General features: G+C 47.8%; 1 protein-coding gene across 4 annotated transcripts in view; it reads left to right on the top strand.

Annotated features, from left to right (window-relative positions):
- The window catches only part of TACC1 (transforming acidic coiled-coil containing protein 1), a 270,095-nt gene that overhangs the window by 137,227 nt on the left and 107,409 nt on the right, over nt 1-25,459 (top strand). For all 4 annotated transcript variants that reach the window (XM_063931611.1, XM_063931610.1, XM_063931613.1 and 1 more), the window contains exon 2: nt 5,903-5,979. In XM_063931611.1, coding sequence (XP_063787681.1) covers nt 5,903-5,979 — 77 coding nt within the window. The remainder of the gene's footprint in view (nt 1-5,902; nt 5,980-25,459) is intronic.

Below are 25,459 nucleotides of genomic sequence, written 5' to 3'. Positions count from 1 at the left end.
TCACAAACGAGACTGGCTTGCGAATAAACAATCCCTGGCCAGATGGATTAGAATGGTGAATGCACAGGCTGGACTCCCAGTTCCTGCCCATTCTACTCGGTCTGTTGGACCTTCTCGAGCGGCCCGCCGTGGTGCGTCCGCTGAACAACTGTGCAAGGCGGCTACGTGGTCCTCAGTGAACACGTTCATTAGGTTCTATGCCTTTGATACTGCCGCCTCCCAGGATGCTTCCTTTGGACGCCGGGTTCTCATACCCGCTAAGATGCGTCCCCTCCTTTGAGGAACTGCTTTAGGACATCACCCGATGTTTCCCTGTGGAAACCAATGTACCCTGCTACAGAAAAGGAGATTTATGGTAATCTTACCATTGATAAATCTCTTTCTGCGAAGTACATTGGGTTCCACATGGCGACACACCCTGACGCACCTAGCATCTATGGGTTTGTACGGCATTAGCCGCTGGTCCCTTCTCCTGTCGTGAGAATGTGGTGCTATGTGACTAACATCTGCCTTCTCTTTTGCCTGCTCCTACATTGGACTGGTTAACAAAACTGAGCTCAGTGCCTGGAGGCGGGGTTATAGATGAGGCCCCACAATGCATCCTGGGACAGCCTAAAGATTTAGCCTGTTGGTCCTCCCTGGATCAAGATCCACTCTACACCGTTTGTTTCCCTGTGGAACCCAATGTACTTCGCAGAAAGATATTTAACAATGGTAAGTCTTTCATAAATCTCTTTTTTTTTTTTTTTTTAGGTTTATGGGCATCTTTACTTTACAACAATAAGTAAAGACACTGAGACATAGATTTGGCATAATAAAATGGAAGCTATTTATTAACTTCATTAAATATAAAGTTAAGGGAAAGTATGTTGGCAAAGAAAGCATGGCCAAATCAGCTTAGTCTACAATGACCAATCAAAACCAACCAATGTATTGCCTGTTGATACCGCCCAAGGTGCAGAAACACAACTACAAACCCTTATAACAACAAAGGTATCCACTCAACATTCTAACTTGACTACCCACCTATTTGGGTGATGACACTGCCCCCTGTAAGGGTGGTACAGCCAACTAACAGTGAACGAAGGGAGCACACCTAAACTAAATAAACTGCACCTGTACTGGCAACCTGCCATTCTTTCCCGCTACAAAAATAGGCAATACGAAAATTCCAACCCAAACGCGCTCAAAGAGAAGGGAGGGTGGGAAGATGTAAAACAAAGAGTCCCAGTGGCGGATTTAGGGGGGGGGGGGGCACAAAGGCACGTGCTCCCCCTGTCGTTCATTTTTTTAAACAGCAAGTCCGCCCGTGTCCAGGATGAGGGAGTCAGCCTATTAGCCCTCCTGTCGGGCGCGGGGAGAGAGAGGTGAGGGAGAGACTACAGTAGTGGCGGTACACACCGCTATTAAGGGAGCTGAGCCGGTGGCTATATGCACACTCACCATTAGTAGCCAGCGCGCCGCCGCTCCGTGCAGGGACGGCACGAAGCAAGAGGTTCTGCCGGCGGCTCAGGAGTGGAGCAGAATTGTGCTAGCACACTTTAAAGCTACGGCGCCGTAGCTTTAAAGTGTGCTAGCACAATCCTGCTCCCCGCCTGAGCCGCCGGCAAAACCTCCTGCTTGATGCGCGCCGGTCTCATAGTCTGGTAGTTCAGGCATGGCCCGGAACTGCTCTCTCTTCTGCTCCCTGCCTGTGGGGAAGAGATCTGTGCTGGGTCCCCAAGATATCACCGTTGGTCTGAGGTCTCAGCTATGTAGAAGGTACAGTGGAGTTCCAGCTTTTGCCTCAGTGGCAGTTATCTACAGTACATAGTAAGAGGCTATTCAGAGGTGGATGCAGACGTCTGAAAATTGGGCAATTTTCGGATGACTGCGCACGCACATTGGCTGCAGTACGTGTGCACAATCAATCATTATGCGATCGCATCCTGGAAGGATGCCTTTGCATCATGATTGCAGACTGCAAGGTTCTGGGGGGCCGCAACGCGGTATTGGGGGGAGTGCACCATAAAATGCAGGCGTGTCATGGCCATTTTTGGGGCTTGCCAATGAGGTCGCCTGCGTTTCCTGAGATTGCATGGCGGTGGTGCACCTGCCTGCGCAGCCATGAGGTCGACCTCTATTTGAGTTTTTCACACTGCGATGTAAATAGAATTGCGATCCCATCGTGGGGCGGCACCAAACATGCTGGGCGACTTTGCCATGTACTGGGCGGCTCCCCACCGCATATGATTTTATTGGTTCTCAGATTTTGCTAAAATAGCAAAAATTGCGACTAACTCAGAATAACCCCCAATGTCCTTATTATTAAGGTATACCAGTAAAATATAGTAATTGTTGTTTTTTGCTAAGCAACTAGGGTGACAATATATAAAGGGTCGGCTTAAATTCAGGCTGGCATTGGTGATCACTAAAAGTGGCTGTGAGTGATGGAGAAGGGATAGCAGGAGCAGAGAGTGTTATACAATAGTTTGTTTTATTTCTATTAGCTGTTCAGCAGTGACACAGTTTGCATGTGGTTTAGATAGTGGCAAAGTAGCTACAGGACTGGGGATGTTATATGGTATATGGTGCTGTGGATGGCACCTGGCCTGATTCCTGTGCCACCCCAGACAGCCATTGCTCCTGGAAGGTCCAGGCAGCTCTGGTTGGGGAAAGCCGGGGACATCTCCTCCAACATGGAACTGGAAGAGGCCGTTCCCGCTAACAGAACACTCTGTTTACTGGTGAGGACTCTCATTATATGAATACACCTTACTGCACCTGTCCTGTGTAATTAGCAATTATACCATGTATGTCCTGTACCATGCAAGGACGTAGCTATAGTGGGTTCAAGGGGTGCCATCGCTACAGATCCCAGAGGCTTATAGGCCCTAGGTTACCATCTGTCTCTCCAAAGCATTAACCTGTCCCCGTCAACCTCTGCATCTCCCTGTCACCCGCTTCTTATCCCTGTCAGTCTCTCCCCATTTCCTTCTCTCTGTCACCCACTGCCTTTTCCCATAATCCTTTCCTGTCACTCGCTACTTCTCCATCTTCCACTATCTCTCCCCGTCACCTCTCTCCTGTCACCAACTGCAACACCCCGTCATCCTCCATGTCACCCACAGTCTCCTCCAGGCATCACTCACTTCCTCCACCTGCAACCCATTCCCTGGCATCACCCACTGCCTCCCGCTGTCATCCATTCCCTGAAGTCACCCACTGTCTCTCAATGTCACACTCTGCTTGTCCCTGTCTCCCATTGCCTCTACCCTGTGTCACTATCTCTCTCTCTATCACCCTCTTTTTCCTGTCACCCTTTGTCTTTCCAAGGCATCACCCGCTCCCCATCATATGAATACGGCATTACATTTGAGGCCATGCCCCTTGCCGCGAGGCTATGCCCCTATTGAGAAGCTACACTCACTTTTCCAAGAACATGCGCCTTTGGCGTGCACAAGTAACACCCCCCTCTTCCTCATCATAGTGCCCCCCCTGTCATTTTGTTCTAGATCCGCCCCTGAAGAGACCTGTAGCGCCAGCCACTTAAATGAACTTAAAAAAAAAATACGCTCCTATGCTATCATAGGCTACCAGGAATAGTGATCCGCGCTCTTGTCTCCCCAGTTCTAGAGGTTTAAAACGCCTCTTTTCTTATGGTTATCATTTGGTTTCTCTTAGAGGAGTGAAAGATAAAGGTTTTTGGTGTGACCTTTGGGTCAATCCATAGACTGGGCAAACGTCATAAAGCAAGAATCCAAAGACTCTGGCCTATGTAAAGGTTAATCAGAAATATACTGCTGGCTGCAAGAACTCACTGGGACGCTGTATGAGCTGATTGTCTGTCTGGGTGTCCAAATTTTTGTTGATGTCTAATTACTATTCCAACTACCCCCCCCCCCCCCCCCCCCCCCCCCTCAATATATAAAATTTAACCAACAAATAGTACTTGTGCAGAAATATACAGTATCATGTTTAATTTTGCACCATGCACAGTGAAACACCCAATTGGATCACAACTGTCCATTTCAAGTCTCTTGATCTACTTAGAAAATAGCTGCGCCACTATGCTGAAAAACATTGCTCAGCGGAGCATTAAAGATCAGAGACACTTGTGCATTTATGTCGGTCTCCAGCAAGGGGGGGAAGGGGGATCTCTGGTCATGGAGTCACCTGCTGACCTCGCCATGGAGTTTATGGGGTCAGTGCAAACAACAGCTGCAGTACAAGGGATTTTAAGGCAGCATTGCTTGGATGCACATGCCATGCTAATCCACCTCATATTATCGTGTTACCTCAGAGTAATTCATTTTAGTTCTCTGGTATATCCTCAAGGAACTGCAATAGAGCAAATACACTTAAAGCAGATTGATAACTGAAGTTTATCTTCATGAATTCCTTTTATGTAGTAGAAGTCTGTTTTACTTTATTTTGTTTTAGCGCTTGTCCATCTGTGGAACCTTTGGGATACATCCATCTTTACGACAATCAGAATAGTGATAACCAGTATAGGACCCCAGGACATAGACATCATTATATCAACATCTGTGAAATGGAATTTAAAGAATTGTATGCAGGCCATTGGTAGAGTTGTAAACATGATTGTGAAGCATCATGTTTACAATTGTACTTCTGGAGCAAAATGCTTTAAGTACCATTTCACAGTCTACGTATCGATGTCTGCGTTCCAGGGGTCCCCTTACTACTTGATGAAAAGAGGACTACTTTTGTGCATCACTGTAAGATTGAATGATTCTTACAACTGACTGCTACTTTTCCCACATGTGCTCAGGTTTAAATGCAAATAGAAGAACTCATGGGGCCATTTAAAAAATAAAATAAATACAGGTTATAGTACTGGCACTTAAGCAACTAGGTTACAAAGGAATAATCCGGCACTGACTAGGGAAAAAACAACAACCTGGGCACTTAAGGGGGGTACTCACGGAGCGATATTCTAAGCAATCTGACTAGATTGCTTAGAATTTCAGCATTATCGCTCCGTGTGTACCCTCTACAGCGATAGTGATGCGCAGCCCCGCGCATCGCTATCGCTGCTGCTAGTCCAATCTAGCAGGTTGCTCACTTCACCCGCTGTGTGAAGTGAGCGCCCCCCCCGTCTCTCCCCGCACGCTCAGCACAGATCGCACTGTGCTGAGCGGCGGGAGAGATGTGTGCTGAGCGGTTCGCTCAGCACACATCTCTCCAGCATTGGCCTTTACTCATTCTCTGGGGCTAATTTTAATGTTGCAGTACAGGTTACTACAATATTCTATCACTAGAAACCTATTGTTTATAGTGTATGCCATGAAGACAGCCATTTTGTAGGCTGACTGCTTTAGTGTTTTCACAAGGTCCAAATGAATTGAATATTCAGAATTGGTTCAGCTGACAAAATGGCAGCCGTCACTGTATGCAAGGGGCTGGTTCACATTAATATTTCAAATGTTTATTTTACCACCCTGTTTTCATTGGTACCTGTTACAATTAGTTTGTGACACACATGAAGAATCCATAGAGAAAAATGTGACATCAGAGCTGAGCGTCACTGTGATGGAGTTCCAGTAGACTGGTCCACATTTCAGTCCTTCTGCTGAGACCTTTCTTAGTCCCAGTGGTACTACAGAAACCTCAAATGGCATACAAATACATTTTGTTCCATTATAAGGTGTGTTGGGTTATTGTTCTGCATGGCCTGTGCACCCAGGCGGTGTATCCTATATGTATATGAGTAGAATGCAACTAGTGATGTGCCTATGTTATCAGCCAGTCCCCTTTCCCCATGACACAAACCACTTGTCCTGACTGAAGAATTTGCATGTTGGCTAATCCAGCTCTAGTGTGCTTGTAAAAGAAGACTTTGAGTTCATTGGGAAACAATGACAGGAATCTAACAGAACTGGTTTGTTGTCTTCCACAGATCAGACTCAGAGGGCAATTTTGACACGCCAGAGGCAGATACTCCAATCCCATCACCGGTGAAAGAGGCAAATCGAGGTAACCATCAATGTAACTATATCCGTCACTGTGCAATGAATGAATCTGTTGTTACTGGTCCCTCCAGTGAAACTCCATGCAGACAGTGGAAGCTAGCCCTCAGTGCCACATACCTAGAACCGGTCTTGATCTTTCATCACAAACCAGGCTGTATTTTATTATGATGTCAAGTATCTAAATACAGATATTACTAAGGTTTACAGTAATACTTAGTGGGCAAACTTATATACCTGATGTATTGCTACAACTACTGTAGCGATACATCATTTCTAAAATGTTGCCCTTTTCAAATTAAAATATGCCCTCCTCCCTGTGAGTGCAGGGTGCTCGAGCATGAATACTGAATATCTACATACTGTATACTGATGATGCATACAGATTAGTGATGGATACATTGGGGCCAATTCAAATGTTTCTTCTGCGGCCCCCACTAGAGGGCGCCCATCTGCAGGAATTCAATTGTTATGCCGTTTGTGTGCCCAGCAGCCGCATAGGACACATTTTCTCATACGTCATAGAGGATGCTGGGGTCCACTTCATGACCATGGGGTATAGTCTGTTCCGCAGGAGCCATGGGCACTCTTGAGACTTTTCAATGGGTGTGAACTGGCTCCTGCCTCTATGCCCCTCCTCCAGACCTCAGTTTTAGAAATGTGCCCAGGTAGACTGGATGCACTCCAGAGGAGCTCTACTGAGTTTCTCTGAAAAGACTTATGTTAGGTTTTTTATTTTCAGGGAGAACTGCTGGCAACAGTCTCCCTGCTTCGTGGGACTGAGGGGGCAGAAGTAGGAACCAACTACCTGAAGAGTTTCATGGCTCTGCTTCTGGCTGACAGGACACCATTAGCTCCTGAAGGGTACTGAACGCTAGCCGTGTCTAGATGCTCACTCCCACAGCACGCCGTCACCCCCCTCACAGAGCCAGAAGACAGGTGAGTGTAAGAAGATAGATCTTCAATCAAGTAAAGTGACGGCTGAGGTACCACGCGGCTGGCGAAAGCGCAGCAACGCGCCATTGCTGCCCACACACACAGGCACTGCAGGGTGCAGGGCGCGGGCGGGCGGCCCGGGGCAGCAAAATACCTAAATAAACTGGCTAAAAGGGGACATAAGATGCCCAGGCACAGCCCTGCCCCCGCCAGTATAAATATTATGTAAAATCTCTGAGGTAAAAACGCGCCATTGAGGGGGCGGAGCTTCTTCCTCAGGCAGCCAGCACACTGCTCAGCGCCATTTTCTCTCTCTCCTCAGGCTGCAGAGACATCGCTGGTCCTCCTCCACTTCTGACTAGTATCAGGGTGCAAAACGTGGTGGGGGGGACAAGCGAATTTGGTGCTTTACAAGTGTGTTTACTGTGTAAAACAGGGCTGCATGTCAGTGGGCATTTTGTGTTCACAGGCATTAGATACTGGCGCTGGGGTTGTAAACTGGCTGCTCCTAAACTGTGTCCCTCTGACAGATTTTACTGTGGGTCTGTCCCAGTGTGTCTGTGTGTGTGTGTGTGTGTGTGTTGTGCACGTGTGTAAGACATGTCTGAGGCAGGGAGTTCTTCCCTGGAGGAAGCCATTTTAGGGACACAGTCTTGTAATGTGGTGGCGTTACCGACACTCCAAGAGCCTGCATGGGTGAAAGAAATACGTGACAGTATGCATCATATCAATAGGAGATTAGATAAGTCTGAATCTCATGCAGAATGCTGGAGAAAATCTGTGGAAGATGTGATATTTTAGGGTTCTGTTCTTCCATCCGCAGGCGACCCCTCTGGGTCACATAACAGACCGTTTGCAAATATTGTGAATACTGATACGGACACTGATTCCTGTGTCGACGATAGTGACTCCAGGGAAATAGATCATAAATTGGCAAAAAATATACAATATATGATTGTGGCTATAAGGGAGGTTATGGAAGTCACGGAAGCCACTCCTGTACCTCAGGAGAATGCATATTTCTATAAAGAAAGAAATCTAATGTCACGTTCCCTCCTTCTCACGAGCTGAATACTCTCTTTGAAGTGGTGTGGGTGAATCCCGAAAAGAAATTTCATATTCCCAAAAGGATTCCGATAGCTTATCCTTTACCTGTGGAGGACAGAAAAAAATGTGATTCACCCCCTGTGTTAGACAGTGCACTGTCCAGGTTGACAAAGAAGGTAATTCTCCCTGCACCTGGCACTGATTCACTAAAGGAGTCGGCAGACCACAAAATGGAGACTACATTGAAAGCCATTTATGTTGCCAATGGTACGCTACTCAGGCCCACAATTGCTTGCGCGTGGGTGAGTCGTGCTATTGAAAAATGGTCAGAAAGCCTGTCAACGGAAATTGACACAATTGATAAAGATGAGATACTCCTTAAGTTAGGGAATGTCAAAGATGCTGCCGCATTCATGCTAGAGGCGATGAAAGATATTGGACTCTTGGGTTCAACAGCCGCTACCATGGCAGTATCGACTCGGCGGGCGTTGTGGATTCGCCAGTGGAACGCGGATGCAGATTCCAAACGGAATATGGAGGCTCTCCCATACAAAGGTAAGGCCTTATTTGGTGATGGACTAGATGCGTTAAACTCGGCGGCTACCGCAGGTAAGTCTACTTTTTTGCCTTCTGCTCCTGCACCGGCAAAAAAGACATATCACTCCCACATGCAGTCCTTTCGGCCCAATAAATACAAAAAGGCAAAAGGTAGGGGACGGGGAAAGGGAAAGAAGTCCACCGCGGCTTCAGGATCCCAGGAGAAGAAGTCAACCCCTACTTCTACCAAATCTACAGCATGACGCTGGGGCTTCCTTGCGGGAGACCGCACTGGTGGGAGGCACGTCTCAAACTGTTCAGCCAAGGTTGGATTCAGTCTGGCTTGGACCCCTGGGTTCTGCAGATAGTATCCCAGGGGTACAAGCTGGAGTTTCAAAACGTTCCTCCATGCCAATTTTTCAAATCGACCTTGCCAGCTTCTCTTCCAGCATGACAGGCAATAACAGCGGCAATTCAAAAATTATGTCGGGATCAGGTCGTAGTCCTGGTACCTTTGTCACAACAAGGGGAGGGGTTTTATTCAAGCCTCTTTGTAGTTCCGAAGCCGGACGGCTCGGTCAGACCGATCCTAAACCTAAAAAATCTGAATCTCTACTTGAAACGGTTCAAGTTCAAGATGGAATCACTTCGGGCAGTGATTTCCAGTCTGGAGGAGGGGTATCACATGGTATCAGTAGACATAAAGGATGCTTACCTGCATGTTCCCATTTATCCTCTTCACCAGGCTTATCTAAGATTTGCGGTTCAGGATTGCCATTACCAGTTCCAGACATTGCCTTTCGGTCTATCCACGGCGCCGAGGGTATTCACCAAGGTGATGGCGGAGATGATGGTCCTCCTTCGTCAAAAAGGAGTCAATATAATTCCTTATCTGGACGATCTCCTGATAAAGGCGAGATCCAGGGAGCAGTTGCTACAGAACTTCACACTCTCCCTGTCCATACTCCAACAACACGGTTGGATCATACATTTTCCAAAGTCACAGTTGGAACCGACGACAAGATTGTCTTTTCTCGGGATGATTCTGGACACAGAAGTTCAGAGAGTATTTCTTCCGCTGGAAAAGGCTCTGGAAATCCAGAAAATGGTATAACAGATATTGAAACCATCAAGTGTGTCGATCCATCAGTGCATTCGGTTGTTGGAGAAAATGGTGGCGACCTACGAGGCCATACAGTTTGGCAGGTTCCATGCCAGAGTATTCCAGTGGGACCTGTTGGACAAGTGGTCGGGATCCCACCTACACATACACCGAAAGATAGTCCTGTCGTCAAAAGCCAGGATTTCGCTCCTGTGGTGGCTACACAGTTCGCACCTACTAGAGGGACGCAGGTTCGGGATTCAGGACTGGGTCCTGGTAACCACGGACACAAGTCTCCGAGGCTGGGGAGCTGTCACTCAGGGGGAAAGCTTCCAAGGAAAATGGTCAAGTCAGGAAGCCTGCCTTCACATAAATGTGCTGGAATTGAGAGCCATTTACAACGGCCTTCAACAAGCGGTACATCTTCTTCAAGATCATCCCGTGCCGATCCAGTCGGACAATGTAACAGTCGCGTACATAGACAGGCAGGGCGGAACGAAAAGCAGAGCGGCAATGGCAGAGGTGACGACGATCCTCCTGTGGGCAGAAAGACATGTAAAGGCTCTGTCGGCAATTTTCATTCCGGGAGTAGACACCTGGGAAGCAGACTTCCTCAGCAGACACGATCTCCATCCTGGAGAGTGGGGCCTCCACCAAGAAGTCTTCGCAGAGGTGACAAGTCTTTGGGGAGTTCCTCAAATAGACATGATGGCATCTCGTCTCAACAAGAAGCTTCAGAAATATTGTTCCAGGTCGAGAGACCCTCAAGCAATAGCAGTGGATGCTCTAGTGACCCAGTGGGTATTCCAGTCAGTGTATGTCTTCCCTCCACTTCCACTGATCCCCAAAGTTCTCAGGATCATAAGAAGAACACTGGTTCGAGCAATCTTCATTGCCCCAGACTGGCCAAGGAAGGCTTGGTACCCAGACCTTCAGGAGCTGCTCATAAAAGATCCTCGACCTCTTCCTCTTCGCGAGGACCTGCTACAGCAGGGGCCGTACGTGTATCAAGACTTACCGCGGCTACGTTTGACGGCATGGCTGTTGAGCGCCGGATCCTAACCCGAAAGGGTATTCCAAAGGGAGTCGAAACATTACCACCGTATGTGGAGAAAATATGTGTCTTGGTGTGAATCCACGAAGGCTCCTACGGAAGAGTTTCAGTTGGGACGTTTTCTCCATTTTCTGCAGGCTGGTGTGGAGGCGGGCCTTCGATTGGGATCAATCAAGGTCCAGATTTCGGCCTTGTAAATTTTCTTCCAAAAACAATTGGCCGCTCTTCCAGAGGTTCAGACCTTCGTGAAAGGGGTTCTGCACATCCAGCCTCCATTTGTGCCTCCAGTGGCACCATGGGACCTTAATGTGGTGTTGCAGTTCCTTCAATCGGATTGGTTTGAGCCTCTACAAGAGATAGAGTTGAAGTTTCTCACTTGGAAAGTGGTGATGCTTTTGGCATTGGCATCCGCAAGGCGGGTGTCTGAATTGGGGGCCTTGTCTCACAAGAACCCTTACCCGGTCTTCCATGAAGATAGAGCAGAGTTGAGAACTCGCCAACATTTTCTTCCAAAGGTGGTTTCATCTTTCCACATAAACCAACCTATTGTGGTGCCAGTAATTACTGACACGTTCACTGAGTCAAAGTCTCTAGATGTGGTTAGAGCTTTGAAGATTTATGTCACTAGAACAGCTAGGTTTCGGAAAACAGAGGCCCTGTTTGTCCTGTATGCTCCCAACAAGATTGGGTGTCCTGCTTCCAAGCAGACTATTGCGCGCTGGATCAGAGGTACGATTCAGCATGCACATTCTACGGCTGGATTGCCGTTACCTACGTCGGTGAAGGCCCATTCTACTAGGAAGGTGGGCTCATCCTGGGCGGCTGCCCGGGGGCGCTCGGCATTACAACTTTGCCGAGCAGCTACTTGGTCAGGGTCAAACACATTTGCTAAGTTCTACAAGTTTGACACCTTGGCCGATGAAGACCTCAAGTTCGGTCAATCGTGCTGCAGGGTCATCCGCACTCTCCCGCCTGTACTGGAGCTTTGGTCCCCATGGTCATGAAGTGGACCCCAGCATTCTCTAGGACGTATGAGAAAATAGGATTTTGATACCTACCGGTAAATCCTTTTCTCCTAGTCCGTAGAGGATGTTGGGCGCCCGTCCCAGTGCGTATTTTACCTGCAGTTTTTTGTTCATTAGAATTACACATGTTGTGTTATGTTAGTTTCAGCATGTTGCTGTAATTGGTTCATGCCGGTTGGCGTGTGTTATGTTGAATGCTATGTTGTGCGGCATGGTTGAGGTGTGAGCTGGTATGTATCTCACCACTAGTATTAAAGTAAATCCTTTCCTCGAAATGTCAGTCTCCCTGGGCACAGTTCCTATAACTGAGGTCTGGAGGAGGGGCATAGAGGGAGGAGCCAATTCACACCCATTGAAAAGTCTTAAGAGTGCCCATGGCTCCTGCGGAACCGTCTATACGCCATGGTCATGAAGTGGACCCCAGCATCCTCTACGGACTAGGAGAAAAGGATTTACCGGTAGGTATCAAAATCCTATTTTTTTTTTTTTCTCACAGCCTCCTAAGGTGTGAAAAAAAAAAAGTGTGCAAACTGGGCACTTTGGGCATCCAAAAGGGAGTTTGGATGCCCAAAGCAGGGAGTTTAGACGCGTTTAGCTATTTTTGGTGGCTAAACCCTTTCTGTTTGGGTACGACATGTACGATGTGCATGGGTGCCCAAACTCAATTCAATTGTGACAGTTGTTTGGGAATCTAAAAAGTTCAGTTTAGACTGGATTTTTAGACGTCAAAATTTACTAGGCCCCCCCAACCTCACATTCCAGCGCCCCTGGTGATAAGAGCTTTTCACTGCTCACTCTGCTTCCACCAGCAGTGCTGGAAGATGCTGGAGAACTGCTGTCTTCCCTCCTCCTCCCTGTTATCTTCTCTCCTACTGCTCTCATACAAGCCAGTCAGGTGCACCAGGGACAGAGAGGCACAGAAAAAAATTGCCTCTTCTTCCTGTGTAATTGGGACACTGAGCAATGAACATTCTACTGAAGTGTGTGTAGATAGATATAGATATAGTAGCAGCAGAACAGCCTCTTACATAATTGCGTTCTGGGTGCCCTCACAAAAAGACGTGTATACAAAGCATGAGGTGCGGCACTCCAATGAATAAAACACTATCACACCGTGCGTTTTAATAATTTGAGTGCTGCACCACATGCTCTGTGTGTGTGTGTGTGTGTGTGTGTGTGTGTGTATATGTATGTGTATATGTGTGTGTGTATATATATATATATATATATATATATATGTATATGTGTGTGTGTGTATGTGTATATATATATGTATGTATGTATGTATATATATATATATATATATATATATATATATATAATATATTTCTCTGACGTCCTAGTGGATGCTGGGACTCCGTAAGGACCATGGGGAATAGCGGCTCCGCAGGAGACAGGGCGCAAGAATAAAAGCTTTAGGATCAGGTGGTGTGCACTGGCTCCTCCCCCTATGACCCTCCTCCAAGCCTCAGTTAGATTTTTGTGCCCGAACGAGAAGGGTGCAGGCTAGGTGGCTCTCCTGAGCTGCTTAGAATAAAAGTATATTTTAGGTTTTTTATTTTCAGTGAGTCCTGCTGGCAACAGGCTCACTGCATCGTGGGACTAAGGGGAGAAGAAACGGACTCACCTGCGTGCAGAGTGGATCGGGTTTCTTAGGCTACTGGACATTAGCTCCAAAGGGACGATCACAGGTTCAGCCTGGATGGGTCCCGGAGCCGCGCCGCCGGCCCCCTTACAGAGCCAGAAGAGCGAAGAGGTCCGGTGAAATCGGCGGCAGAAGACGATCCTGTCTTCAGACTAAGGTAGCGCACAGCACCGCAGCTGTGCGCCATTGCTCTCAGCACACTTCACACTCCGGTCACTGAGGGTGCAGGGCGCTGGGGGGGAGCGCCCTGAGACGCAATATAACATGATATACCTTAGATTGGCTAAAGAATACATCACATATAGCTCTGGGGCTATATGGATGTATTTTAACCCCTGCCATTTTTTACAGAAAAAGCGGGAGATAAGGACGTCGTGAAGGGGCGGAGCCTATCTCCTCAGCACACAAGCGCCATTTTCCCTCACAGCTCCGCTGGAAGGACGGCTCCCTGACTCTCCCCTGCAGACTTGCTACTGAATCAGGGTAAAAAAGAGAAGGGGGGGCACTATTGGCAGCTAAAAACTATATAAACAGCAGCTATAAGGGATTAACACTTATATAAGGTTATCCCTGTATATATATATATAGCGCTTGGTGTGTGCTGGCAGACTCTCCCTCTGTCTCTCCAAAGGGCTGGTGGGGTCCTGTCCTCTATCAGAGCATTCCCGGTGTGTGTGCTGTGTGTCGGTACGTGTGTGTCGACATGTATGAGGAGGAAAATGATGTGGAGGCGGAGCAATTGCCTGGGTTAGTGATGTCACCCCCTAGGGAGTCGACACCTGACTGGATGATCGTATTTAAAGAATTAAGTGATAATGTCAGCACTTTGCAAAGAACGGTTGATGACATGAGACAGCCGGCAAATCAATTAGTGCCTGTCCAGGCGTCTCAGACACCGTCAGGGGCCCTAAAACGCCCGTTACCTCAGTGGGTCGACACAGATCCAGACACAGATACTGAGTCTAGTGTCGACGGTGAGGAGACAAACGTAATGTCCAGTAGGGCCACACGTTACATGATCACGGCAATGAAGGAAGCATTGAACATTTCTGACACTACAAGTACCACAAAGAAGGGTATTATGTGGGGTGTGAAAAAACTACCAATAGTTTTCCCTGAGTCAGATGAGTTAAATGAGGTGTGTGATAAAGCGTGGGTTTCCCCCGACAAAAAACTGTTAATTTCTAAAAAATTATTGGCACTATATCCTTTCCCGTTAGAGGTTAGGACACGTTGGGAAACACCCCCTAGGGTAGATAAGGCGCTCACACGTTTATCTAAACAAGTAGCGTTACCGTCTCCTGATACGGCCACCCTCAAAGAACCAGCAGATAGAAGGCTGGAAAATATTCTTAAAGGTATATACACACATACTGGTGTTATACTGCGACCAGCAATCGCTTCAGCCTGGATGTGCAGTGCTGGCGTCGCGTGGTCGGATTCCCTGACTGAAAATATTGATACCCTGGATAGGGACAATATACTGTTAACTATAGAGCATTTGAAGGATGCATTACTATATATGCGTGATGCACAGAGGGATATTTGCACCCTGGTATCAAGAGTAAGTGCTATGTCCATTTCTGCCAGAAGAGCGTTATGGACGCGACAGTGGTCAGGCGATGCGGATTCCAAACGACATATGGAAGTATTGCCGTATAAAGGGGAGGAGTTATTTGGGGCTGGTCTATCGGACCTGGTGGCCACGGCAACTGCTGGAAAATCCACCTTTTTACCCCAGGTCACTTCACATCAGCAGAAAAAGACACCGTCTTTTCAAACTCAGTCCTTTCGTTCCCATAAGTACAAGCGAGCTAAAGGCCATTCCTTCCTGCCCCGGGGCAGAGGAAGGGGAAAAAGACTGCACCATGCAGCCGCTTCCCAGGAGCAGAAGCCATCCCCTGCTTCTGCCAAGTCTTCAGCATGACGCTGGGGCTTTACAAGCAGACTCAGACATGGTGGGGGCCCGTCTCAAGAATTTCAACGCGCAGTGGGCTCACTCGCAAGTGGACCCCTGGATTCTACAGGTGGTATCGCAGGGGTACAAACTGGAATTCGAGGCGTTTCCCCCTCGCCGGTTCCTGAAGTCTGCTCTACCAAAGTCTCCCTCCGACAGGGAGGCAGTTTTGGAAGCCATTCACAAGCTGTATTCCCAGCAGGTGATAATCAAGGTACCCCTCCTACAACAGGGAAAGGGGTATTATTCCACGCTGTTTGTGGTACCGAAGCCGGACGGCTCGGTGAGACCAATTTTAAATCTAAAATCCCTGAACACTTACATAAAGAGGTTCAAATTCAAGATGGAATCACTCAGAGCGGTGATAGCAAACCTGGAAGAAGGGGACTATATGGTGTCTCTGGACATCAAGGATGCTTATCTCCACGTCCCAATCTACCCGTCTCACCAAGGGTACCTCAGGTTTGTAGTACAAAACTGTCATTATCAGTTTCAGACGCTGCCGTTTGGGTTGTCCACGGCACCTCGGGTCTTTACCAAGGTAATGGCCGAAATGATGATTCTTCTTCGAAGAAAAGGCATCTTAATTATCCCTTACTTGGACGATCTCCTGATAAGGGCAAGGTCCAGGGAACAGTTAGAAGTCGGAGTAGCACTATCTCAGGTAGTGTTACGTCAGCACGGGTGGATCCTAAATATTCCAAAATCGCAGCTGATTCCAACGACACGTCTACTGTTCCTAGGAATGATTCTGGACACAGTCCAGAAAAAGGTGTTTCTCCCGGAGGAGAAGGCCAGGGAGTTATCCGAGCTAGTCAGGAACCTCCTAAAACCAGACCAGGTGTCAGTGCATCAGTGCACGAGGGTCCTGGGAAAAATGGTGGCTTCTTACGAAGCGATTCCATTCGGAAGATTCCATGCAAGAACGTTTCAGTGGGATCTACTGGACAAATGGTCCGGATCGCATCTTCAGATGCATCAGCGGATAACCCTGTCTCCAAGGACAAGGGTGTCTCTTCTGTGGTGGCTGCAGAGTGCTCATCTACTAGAGGGCCGCAGATTTGGCATTCAGGATTGGGTCCTGGTGACCACGGACGCCAGCCTGAGAGGCTGGGGGGCAGTCACACAGGGAAAACATTTCCAGGGCTTGTGGTCAAGCATGGAAACATCTCTTCATATAAACATTCTGGAACTAAGGGCCATTTACAATGCCCTAAGTCAAGCGAAACCCCTGCTTCAGGGTCAGGCGATATTGATCCAATCGGACAACATCACGTCAGTCGCCCACGTAAACAGACAGGGCGGCACGAGAAGCAGGAGGGCAATGGCAGAAGCTGCAAGGATTCTTCGCTGGGCGGAAAATCATGTGATAGCTCTGTCAGCAGTGTTCATTCCGGGAGTGGACAACTGGGAAGCAGACTTCCTCAGCAGACACGACCTTCACCCGGGAGAGTGGGGACTTCACCCAGAAGTCTTCCACCTGATTGTAAACCGTTGGGAAAAACCAAAGGTGGACATGATGGCGTCACGTCTAAACAAAAAACTAGACAGATATTGCGCCAGGTCAAGGGACCCTCAGGCAATAGCGGTGGACGCTCTGGTGACACCGTGGGTGTACCAGTCAGTGTATGTGTTCCCTCCTCTGCCTCTCATACCAAAAGTACTGAGAATCATAAGAAGGAGAGGAGTAAGAACGATACTCGTGGTTCCGGATTGGCCAAGAAGGACTTGGTACCCGGAACTTCAAGAGATGCTCACGGAAGACCCGTGGCCTCTACCTCTAAGAAAGGACCTGCTCCAACAGGGGCCTTGTCTGTTCCAAGACTTACCGCGGCTGCGTTTGACGGCATGGCGGTTGAACGCCGGATCCTGAAGGAAAAAGGCATTCCAGATGAAGTCATCCCTACCCTGGTCAAAGCCAGGAAGGATGTAACCGCAAAACATTATCACCGCATTTGGCGAAAATATGTTGCGTGGTGTGAGGCCAAGAAGGCCCCTACAGAGGAATTTCAACTGGGTCGTTTCCTCCATTTCCTGCAAACAGGACTGTCTATGGGCCTAAAATTAGGGTCCATTAAGGTTCAAATTTCGGCCCTGTCGATTTTCTTCCAGAAAGAACTGGCTTCAGTACCTGAAGTTCAGACATTTGTAAAAGGGGTACTGCATATACAACCTCCTTTTGTGCCTCCAGTGGCACCTTGGGATCTCAATGTTGTTTTGAGATTCCTTAAGTCACATTGGTTTGAACCACTCACCACTGTGGACTTAAAATATCTCACATGGAAGGTGACGATGCTGTTAGCCCTGGCTTCAGCCAGGCGTGTGTCAGAATTGGCGGCTTTATCATATAAAAGCCCTTACTTAATTTTTCATTCTGACAGGGCAGAATTGAGGACTCGTCCTCAATTTCTCCCTAAGGTGGTTTCTGCTTTTCACATGAACCAACCTATTGTGGTGCCTGCGGCTACTAGGGACTTGGAGGACTCCAAGTTACTTGACGTTGTCAGGGCCCTGAAAATATATGTTTCCAGGACGGCGGGAGTCAGAAAGTCTGACTCGCTGTTTATCCTGTATGCACCCAACAAGCTGGGTGCTCCTGCTTCTAAGCAGACTATTGCTCGTTGGATTTGTAGTACAATTCAACTTGCACATTCTGTGGCAGGCCTGCCACAGCCAAAATCTGTGAAAGCCCATTCCACAAGGAAAGTGGGCTCATCTTGGGCGGCTGCCCGAGGGGTCTCGGCGTTACAACTTTGCCGAGCAGCTTCTTGGTCAGGGGCAAACACGTTTGCTAAATTCTACAAATTTGATACCCTGGCTGAGGAGGACCTGGAGTTCTCTCATTCGGTGCTGCAGAGTCATCCGCACTCTCCCGCCCGTTTGGGAGCTTTGGTATAATCCCCATGGTCCTTACGGAGTCCCAGCATCCACTAGGACGTCAGAGAAAATAAGATTTTACTAACCGATAAATCTATTTCTCATAGTCCGTAGTGGATGCTGGGCGCCCATCCCAAGTGCGGATTGTCTGCAATACTTGTACATAGTTATTGTTAACTAAATCAGGTTATTGTTGTTGTGAGCCATCTTTTCAGAGGCTCCTTCGTTGTTATCATACTGTTAACTGGGTTCAGATCACAAGTTGTACGGTGTGATTGGTGTGGCTGGTATGAGTCTTACCCGGGATTCAATATCCTTCCTTATTATATACGCTCGTCCGGGCACAGTATCCTAACTGAGGCTTGGAGGAGGGTCATAGGGGGAGGAGCCAGTGCACACCACCTGATCCTAAAGCTTTTATTCTTGTGCCCTGTCTCCTGCGGAACCGCTATTCCCCATGGTCCTTACGGAGTCCCAGCATCCACTACGGACTATGAGAAATAGATTTATCGGTAAGTAAAGTCTTATTATATACATACATACACACACAAATAAGGATGCACTTACCAGACTTCTCCAGGGTGAAATTGATAGATTTTAATCCAGACAGCACATACTCGCAAACAGAAGGTCAACGTTTCGTCTCACAGCAGAGCCTTTGTCAAAACCAGATTACCAGGTTGCCATCTCCCTAGCACTGCTCTGAATAGTGAAACCATATATACCCTTGGTGCAGCCACACACCCCCAATCATCCAATTAGCAGCATGAACAAACAGGCCATCATTAAGCTAATATCAGCCAGCTGTCACAAGATAAGGCCAAATACATATACACAGCACAAACCAGACACACACATAAATTGATTTTAAAACAACTCATTGTGGCCACACAAGGAGTCTAACATCGTGTGTGGAACGCACGCCGGTACAGTGACATGCACGGCACTTCCTGTGAGCCGCGCATCACTTCCCGTCCGGCTTTGCCAAGTAACGGCGCCGTGAGTAAAGCAGACCACATTAGCTTATGTAAACCACATCGGAGTGAACAACCAAAGTATCCACTACAGATCCTCATATAGGCCAGATACATAATCAGGATAAATCAATCGATTACCTAGCAACCTGTGGTATTTGAGCTGCCACAGGGATTTCTATACCGCATCACTTCCGGTCGCTTGTAGCCAGGCAACCAATACCCAGTTGCTAACACAAATTACGTTAACCTCAGATTGAAAGTTGGTGCTTGAATTGCAAGAAATGTGTTGCCACCGGTTTGTCAGTCTTACCGGTCGAGTAAGCCAAATGAATCGAGGACCGATGCTGGTTCATCCTTTCACGAAAGGTACGTATCGTCTTACCAACATACATCTTGCCACAGGGACACGTCAGGTAGTATACAACATGGTCCATAGTACAGACCAGATGATGTCTCAGCTTGATTTTGGTCCCATACAGTGGATGATTGAAAAACTGTCCAGTTGCCATGGACCGGCATGTAGTGCACTGCAAACATTTGTAGCACCCTGGTCTTTTACCAAGCCATTGTCCACCGCTTGAGCTAACGGCACTCATGGTTGGTCTGAGTAGAATATCCTTCAAATTCTGGCCACGTTGTATACTGAATAAGGGAGGCTTTGGACCAATGGACTTAAACCTGGGGTCAGAGCAAACAATTGGCCAATTGTCTGTGACGGTTTTCTGTATAGACTTTAGGTTTGTGCTGCAACTGGTCTTAAGATCAGACGGTTAGACTCTCTTGGTTGTTTAGATGAATTACCGCCTTTGGTGTGGATTGCACGTGCCTTAGCAAGGCATTTCAGCACATTACTTCTTTTGTATCCACAACTCACAAACCGGTCAACACAATCCTGTAACTGTATCTCTGCTCGACCTGCATCAGAGTTGTTCCTAAGGACTCTAAGTAACTGCGAAACAGGTAAGTTCGATTTGAGCTTGTCTGGATGATGACTTGTGGCCCACAATAGCATGTTTCGGTCAGTTGGCTATCGGAATAAGGTGTATTCTAAAGCAGGTGGTCGACTCAAAACCGTCACATCCAAAAAATCAATTGTAGAATTATTAATGTTTGCAGTAAATCTAATCTGGGTGTTCAGATCATTGAGTATATCTTCTATATTAAACCATCTGTTCCCCATACCTAGGAAGAATATATTCATTCTCATATTTAGCCATGTACAGGTTAGCGAACCCCGGGGCCAAATTCGACCCCATCGCTGTCCCAGTGCGCTGGATAAAATACTCCCCCTGATATTGGAAGTGGTTATGTGACAATACTAGTCTAATAAGATCCAATATGAATTCAATGGGAGGTCCTTCATAAGGGCCTGCTAGAAGTGCTTCACGTACTGCCATTAATCCTTCATCATGGGGAATGACGGTATACAACGAGTTAACATCAAGAGTCGCTAGTTGGTACCCAGCTGAAATACAGTCCAATGAATTTAGACCCTCCAGAAAGTCACCTGTGTCCCGTAAATAGCTCTTCATACTCTTAACACAAGGTTGTAAAAAATAGTCTACAAACACCGCCAACGGTTGCAAAAGTGAGCAACGTGCGGAGATGATGGGACGCCCAGGAGGTTTACTCAAGGACTTGTGGACTTTCGGGAGGGTATAAATTACCGGACACACCGGAAATTCAACAGTCAAAAAATCATAAACATCCTCAGTAATCCAGCCATGCTGGAAAGCAGTACATAATTTGGAGTCAACTTCCTTCTTAATTCGTGGGATTGGATTAAACTCAACCTGAGTATAGATCTCTTTATTGGCCAACTGGGATCTAATCTCCTCATCATAGTCAGAAAAGTTTTGTAGTACAACAGCACCGCCCTTGTCAGCATTTCTGATGACAAGAGCGGTGTCGTCCCTCAAACCTCTCAGCGCTTTCCATTCGTCGCTAGTGAGATTGGAATAGTGTTTCTTATTGCTGCTAGCGGCCCTAGTCACATCAGAGTTGTTTAATCTCATAAAGGTTCGCAGGCTTGCATTATTGGAGACTGGATCGAAAGTACTAGGATTGCGGAATGCCTTGGATGAAGTAGAGACCGTCTCTAAAGAATTTGATTTTTTTTGGGTTGATTATCAAAATATTCACGCAGTCTTAGCTGCCGACCCATCTTGTAGTGCTCAATAGACCACTGAAAAGATTTAAAACCATTAGTGGGCACAAAAGATAAACCCTTACTCAATAGAGACGTCTCAGCCTCAGTAAGCTGGTGATCAGATAAATTAAAGATTAGGTTTTGGTTTTGGGCCCCTTCTTGTTTATATAAATTGGTATGGTCGGCACTCCCAGTGTGTAAACAACTGCCCCGGTGCCTTCCTTCTGAGGGTTATAGAAACGGTGTCCTTCTAGAGAGGTGTGTTCCTCGACCCACTCCCAATGCTGAAAGATATTTTCTCTGACGTCCTAAGTGGATGCTGGGGACTCCGTCAGGACCATGGGGAATAGCGGCTCCGCAGGAGACAGGGCACAAAAGTAAAAGCTTTAGGATCAGGTGGTGTGCACTGGCTCCTCCCCCTATGACCCTCCTCCAAGCCTCAGTTAGATTTTTGTGCCCGGCCGAGAAGGGTGCAATCTAGGTGGCTCTCCTAAAGAGCTGCTTAGAGTAAAAGTTTTGTTAGGTTTTTTTATTTTCAGTGAGTCCTGCTGGCAACAGGCTCACTGCATCGAGGGACTTAGGGGAGAGAAGTGAACTCACCTGCGTGCAGGATGGATTGGCTTCTTAGGCTACTGGACACCATTAGCTACAGAGGGAGTCGGAACACAGGTCTCACCCTGGGGTTCGTCCCGGAGCCGCGCCGCCGACCCCCTTGCAGATGCCGAAAAGTGAAGAGGTCCAGAAACCGGCGGCAGAAGACTTTTCAGTCTTCATAAGGTAGCGCACAGCACTGCAGCTGTGCGCCATTGTTGTCAGCACACTTCATAGCAGCGGTCACTGAGGGTGCAGGGCGCTGGGGGGGGCGCCCTGGGCAGCAATGATAGTACCTTATTCTGGCTAAAAATACATCACATATAGCCCCTGGGGGCTATATGGATGTATTTAACCCCTGCCAGGTCTCAGAAAAACGGGAGAAGAAGCCCGCCGAAAAGGGGGCGGGGCCTATTCTCCTCAGCACACAGCGCCATTTTCCCTCACAGAAATGCTGGTGGGAAGGCTCCCAGGCTCTCCCCTGCACTGCACTACAGAAACAGGGTTAAAACAGAGAGGGGGGGCACTTATTTGGCGATATGTATGTATATATATATATTAAAATGCTATAAGGGAAAAACACTTATATAAAGGTTGTCCCTGTATAATTATAGCGTTTTTGGTGTGTGCTGGCAAACTCTCCCTCTGTCTCCCCAAAGGGCTAGTGGGGTCCTGTCCTCTATCAGAGCATTCCCTGTGTGTGTGCTGTGTGTCGGTACGTGTGTGTCGACATGTATGAGGACGATGTTGGTGAGGAGGCGGAGCAATTGCCTGTAATGGTGATGTCACTCTCTAGGGAGTCGACACCGGAATGGATGGCTTATTTAAGGAATTACGTGATAATGTCAACACGCTGCAAGGTCGGTTGACGACATGAGACGGCCGGCAAACCAATTAGTACCTGTCCAGGCGTCTCAAACACCGTCAGGGGCGTTAAAACGTCCTTTTACCTCAGTCGGTCGACACAGACACGGACACTGACTCCAGTGTCGACGGTGAAGAAACAAACGTATTTTCCTTTAGGGCCACACGTTACTTGTTAAGGGCAATGAAGGAGATGTTACATATTTCTGATACTACAAGTACCACAAAAAAGGGTATTATGTAGAGTGTGAAAAAACTACATGTGGTTTTTCCTGAATCAGATAAATTAAAGGAAGTGTGTGATGATGCGTGGGTTTCCCCCGATAGAAAATTATTGGCGGTATACCATTTCCCGCCAGAAGTTATGGCGCGTGGGAAACACCCCTTAGGGTGGATAAGGCGCTCACACGCTTATCAAAACAAGTGGCGTTACCGTCTCCAGATACGGCCGCCCTCAAGGAGCCAACTGATAGGAGGCTGGAAAATATCCTAAAAAGTATATACACACATACTGGTGTTATACTGCGACCAGCGATCACCTCAGCCTGGATGGGCAGCGCTGGGGTGGCTTGGTCGGATTCCCTGACTGGAAATATTGATACCCTTGACAGGGACAGTATTTTATTGACTATAGAGCATTTAAAGGATGCATTTCTATATATGCGAGATGCACAGAGGGATATTTGCACTCTGGCATCAAGAGTAAGTGCGATGTCCATATCTGCCAGAAGATGTTTATGGACACGACAGTGGTCAGGTGATGCAGATTCCAAACATGGAAGTATTGCCGTATATAGGGGAGGAGTTATTTGGGGTCGGTCCATCGGATCTGGTGGCCACGGCAACAGCTGGAAAATCCACCTTTTTACCCCAAGTCACATCTCAGCAGAAAAAGACATCGTCTTTTCAGCCTCAGTCCTTTCATCCCCATAAGGGAAGAAGACTGCAGCAGGCAGCCCATTCCCAGGAACAGAAGCCTTCCACCGCTTCTGCTAAGTCCTCAGCATGACGCTGGGGCCGTACAAACAGGTGCGGTGGGGGGTCGTCTCAAGAGTTTCAGCACACAGTGGGCTTACTCGCAAGTGGACCCCTGGATCCTACAAGTAGTATCCCAGGGGTACAGATTGGAAATTCGAGACGTCTCCCCCTCGCAGGTTCCTGAAGTTTGCTTTACCAACGTCTCCCTCCGACAGGGAGGCAGTATTGGAAACAATTCACAAGCTGTATTCCCAGCAGGTGATAATCAAAGTACCCCTCCTACAACAAGGAAAGGGGTATTATTCCACACTATATTGTGGTACTGAAGCCAGACGGCTCGGTGAGACCTATTCTAAATCTGAAATATTTGAACACTTACATACAAAGGTTCAAATCAAGATGGAGTCACTCAGAGCAGTGATAGCGAACCAGGAAGAAGGGGACTATATGGTGTCCCTGGACATCAAGGATGCTTACCTCCATGTCCCAATTTGCCCTTCTCACCAAGGGTACCTCAGGTTCGTGGTACAAAACTGTCACTATCAGTTTCAGACGCTGCCGTTTGGATTGTCCACGGCACCCCGGGTCTTTACCAAGGTAATGGCCGAAATGATGATTCTTCTTCAAAGAAAAGGCGTCTTAATTATCCCTTACTTGGACGATCTCCTGATAAGGGCAAGGTCCAGAGAACAGTTGGAGGTCGGAGTAGCACTATCTCAAGTAGTTCTGCGACAGCACGGGTGGATTCTAAATATTCCAAAATCGCAGCTGTCTCCGACGACACGTCTGCTGTTCCTAGGGATGATTCTGGACACAGTCCAGAAAAAGGTGTTTCTCCCGGAGGAGAAAGCCAGGGAGTTATCCGAGCTAGTCAGGAACCTCCTAAAACCAGGCCAAGTGTCAGTGCATCAATGCACAAGGGTCCTGGGAAAAATGGTGGCTTCTTACGAAGCGATTCCATTCGGCAGATTCCACGCAAGAACTTTTCAGTGGGATCTGCTGGGAAAATGGTCCGGATCGCATCTTCAGATGCATCAGCGGATAACCCTGTCTCCAAGGACAAGGGTGTCTCTTCTGTGGTGGCTGCAGAGTGCTCATCTACTAAAGGGCCACAGATTCGGCATTCAGGACTGGGTCCTGGTGACCACGGATGCCAGCCTGAAAGGCTGGGGAGCAGTCACACAAGGAAAAAATTTCCAGGGAGTGTGATCAAGTCTGGAGACTTCTCTCCACATAAATATACTGGAGCTAAGAGCAATTTACAATGCTCTAAGCTTAGCAAGACCTCTGCTTCAGGGTCAGCCGGTATTGATCCAGTGGGACAACATCACGGCAGTCGCCCACGTAAACAGACAGGGCGGCACAAGAAGCAGGAGGACAATGGCAGAAACTGCAAGGATTCTTCGCTGGGCGGAAAATCATGTGATAGCACTGTCAGCAGTGTTCATTCCGGGAGTGGACAACTGGGAAGCAGACTTCCTCAGCACGACCTCCACCCGGGAGAGTGGGGACTTCATCGGGAAGTCTTCCACATGATTGTGAACCGTTGGGAAAGACCAAAGGTGGACATGATGGCGTCCCGCCTGAACAAAAAACTGGACAGGTATTGCGCCAGGTCAAGAGACCCTCAGGCAATAGCTGTGGACGTTCTGGTAACACCGTGGGTGTACCAGTCGGTGTATGTGTTCCCTCCTCTGCTTCTCATACCTAAGGTACTGAGAATTATAAGACGTAGAGGAGTAAGAACT

The sequence above is a fragment of the Pseudophryne corroboree genome, chromosome 6 (genome assembly GCF_028390025.1).
Source record: "Pseudophryne corroboree isolate aPseCor3 chromosome 6, aPseCor3.hap2, whole genome shotgun sequence".
Taxonomy (NCBI): domain Eukaryota; kingdom Metazoa; phylum Chordata; class Amphibia; order Anura; family Myobatrachidae; genus Pseudophryne; species Pseudophryne corroboree.
Note: the sequence above shows the minus strand (reverse complement) of the source record. Positions and strands in the feature narration are given on the sequence as shown.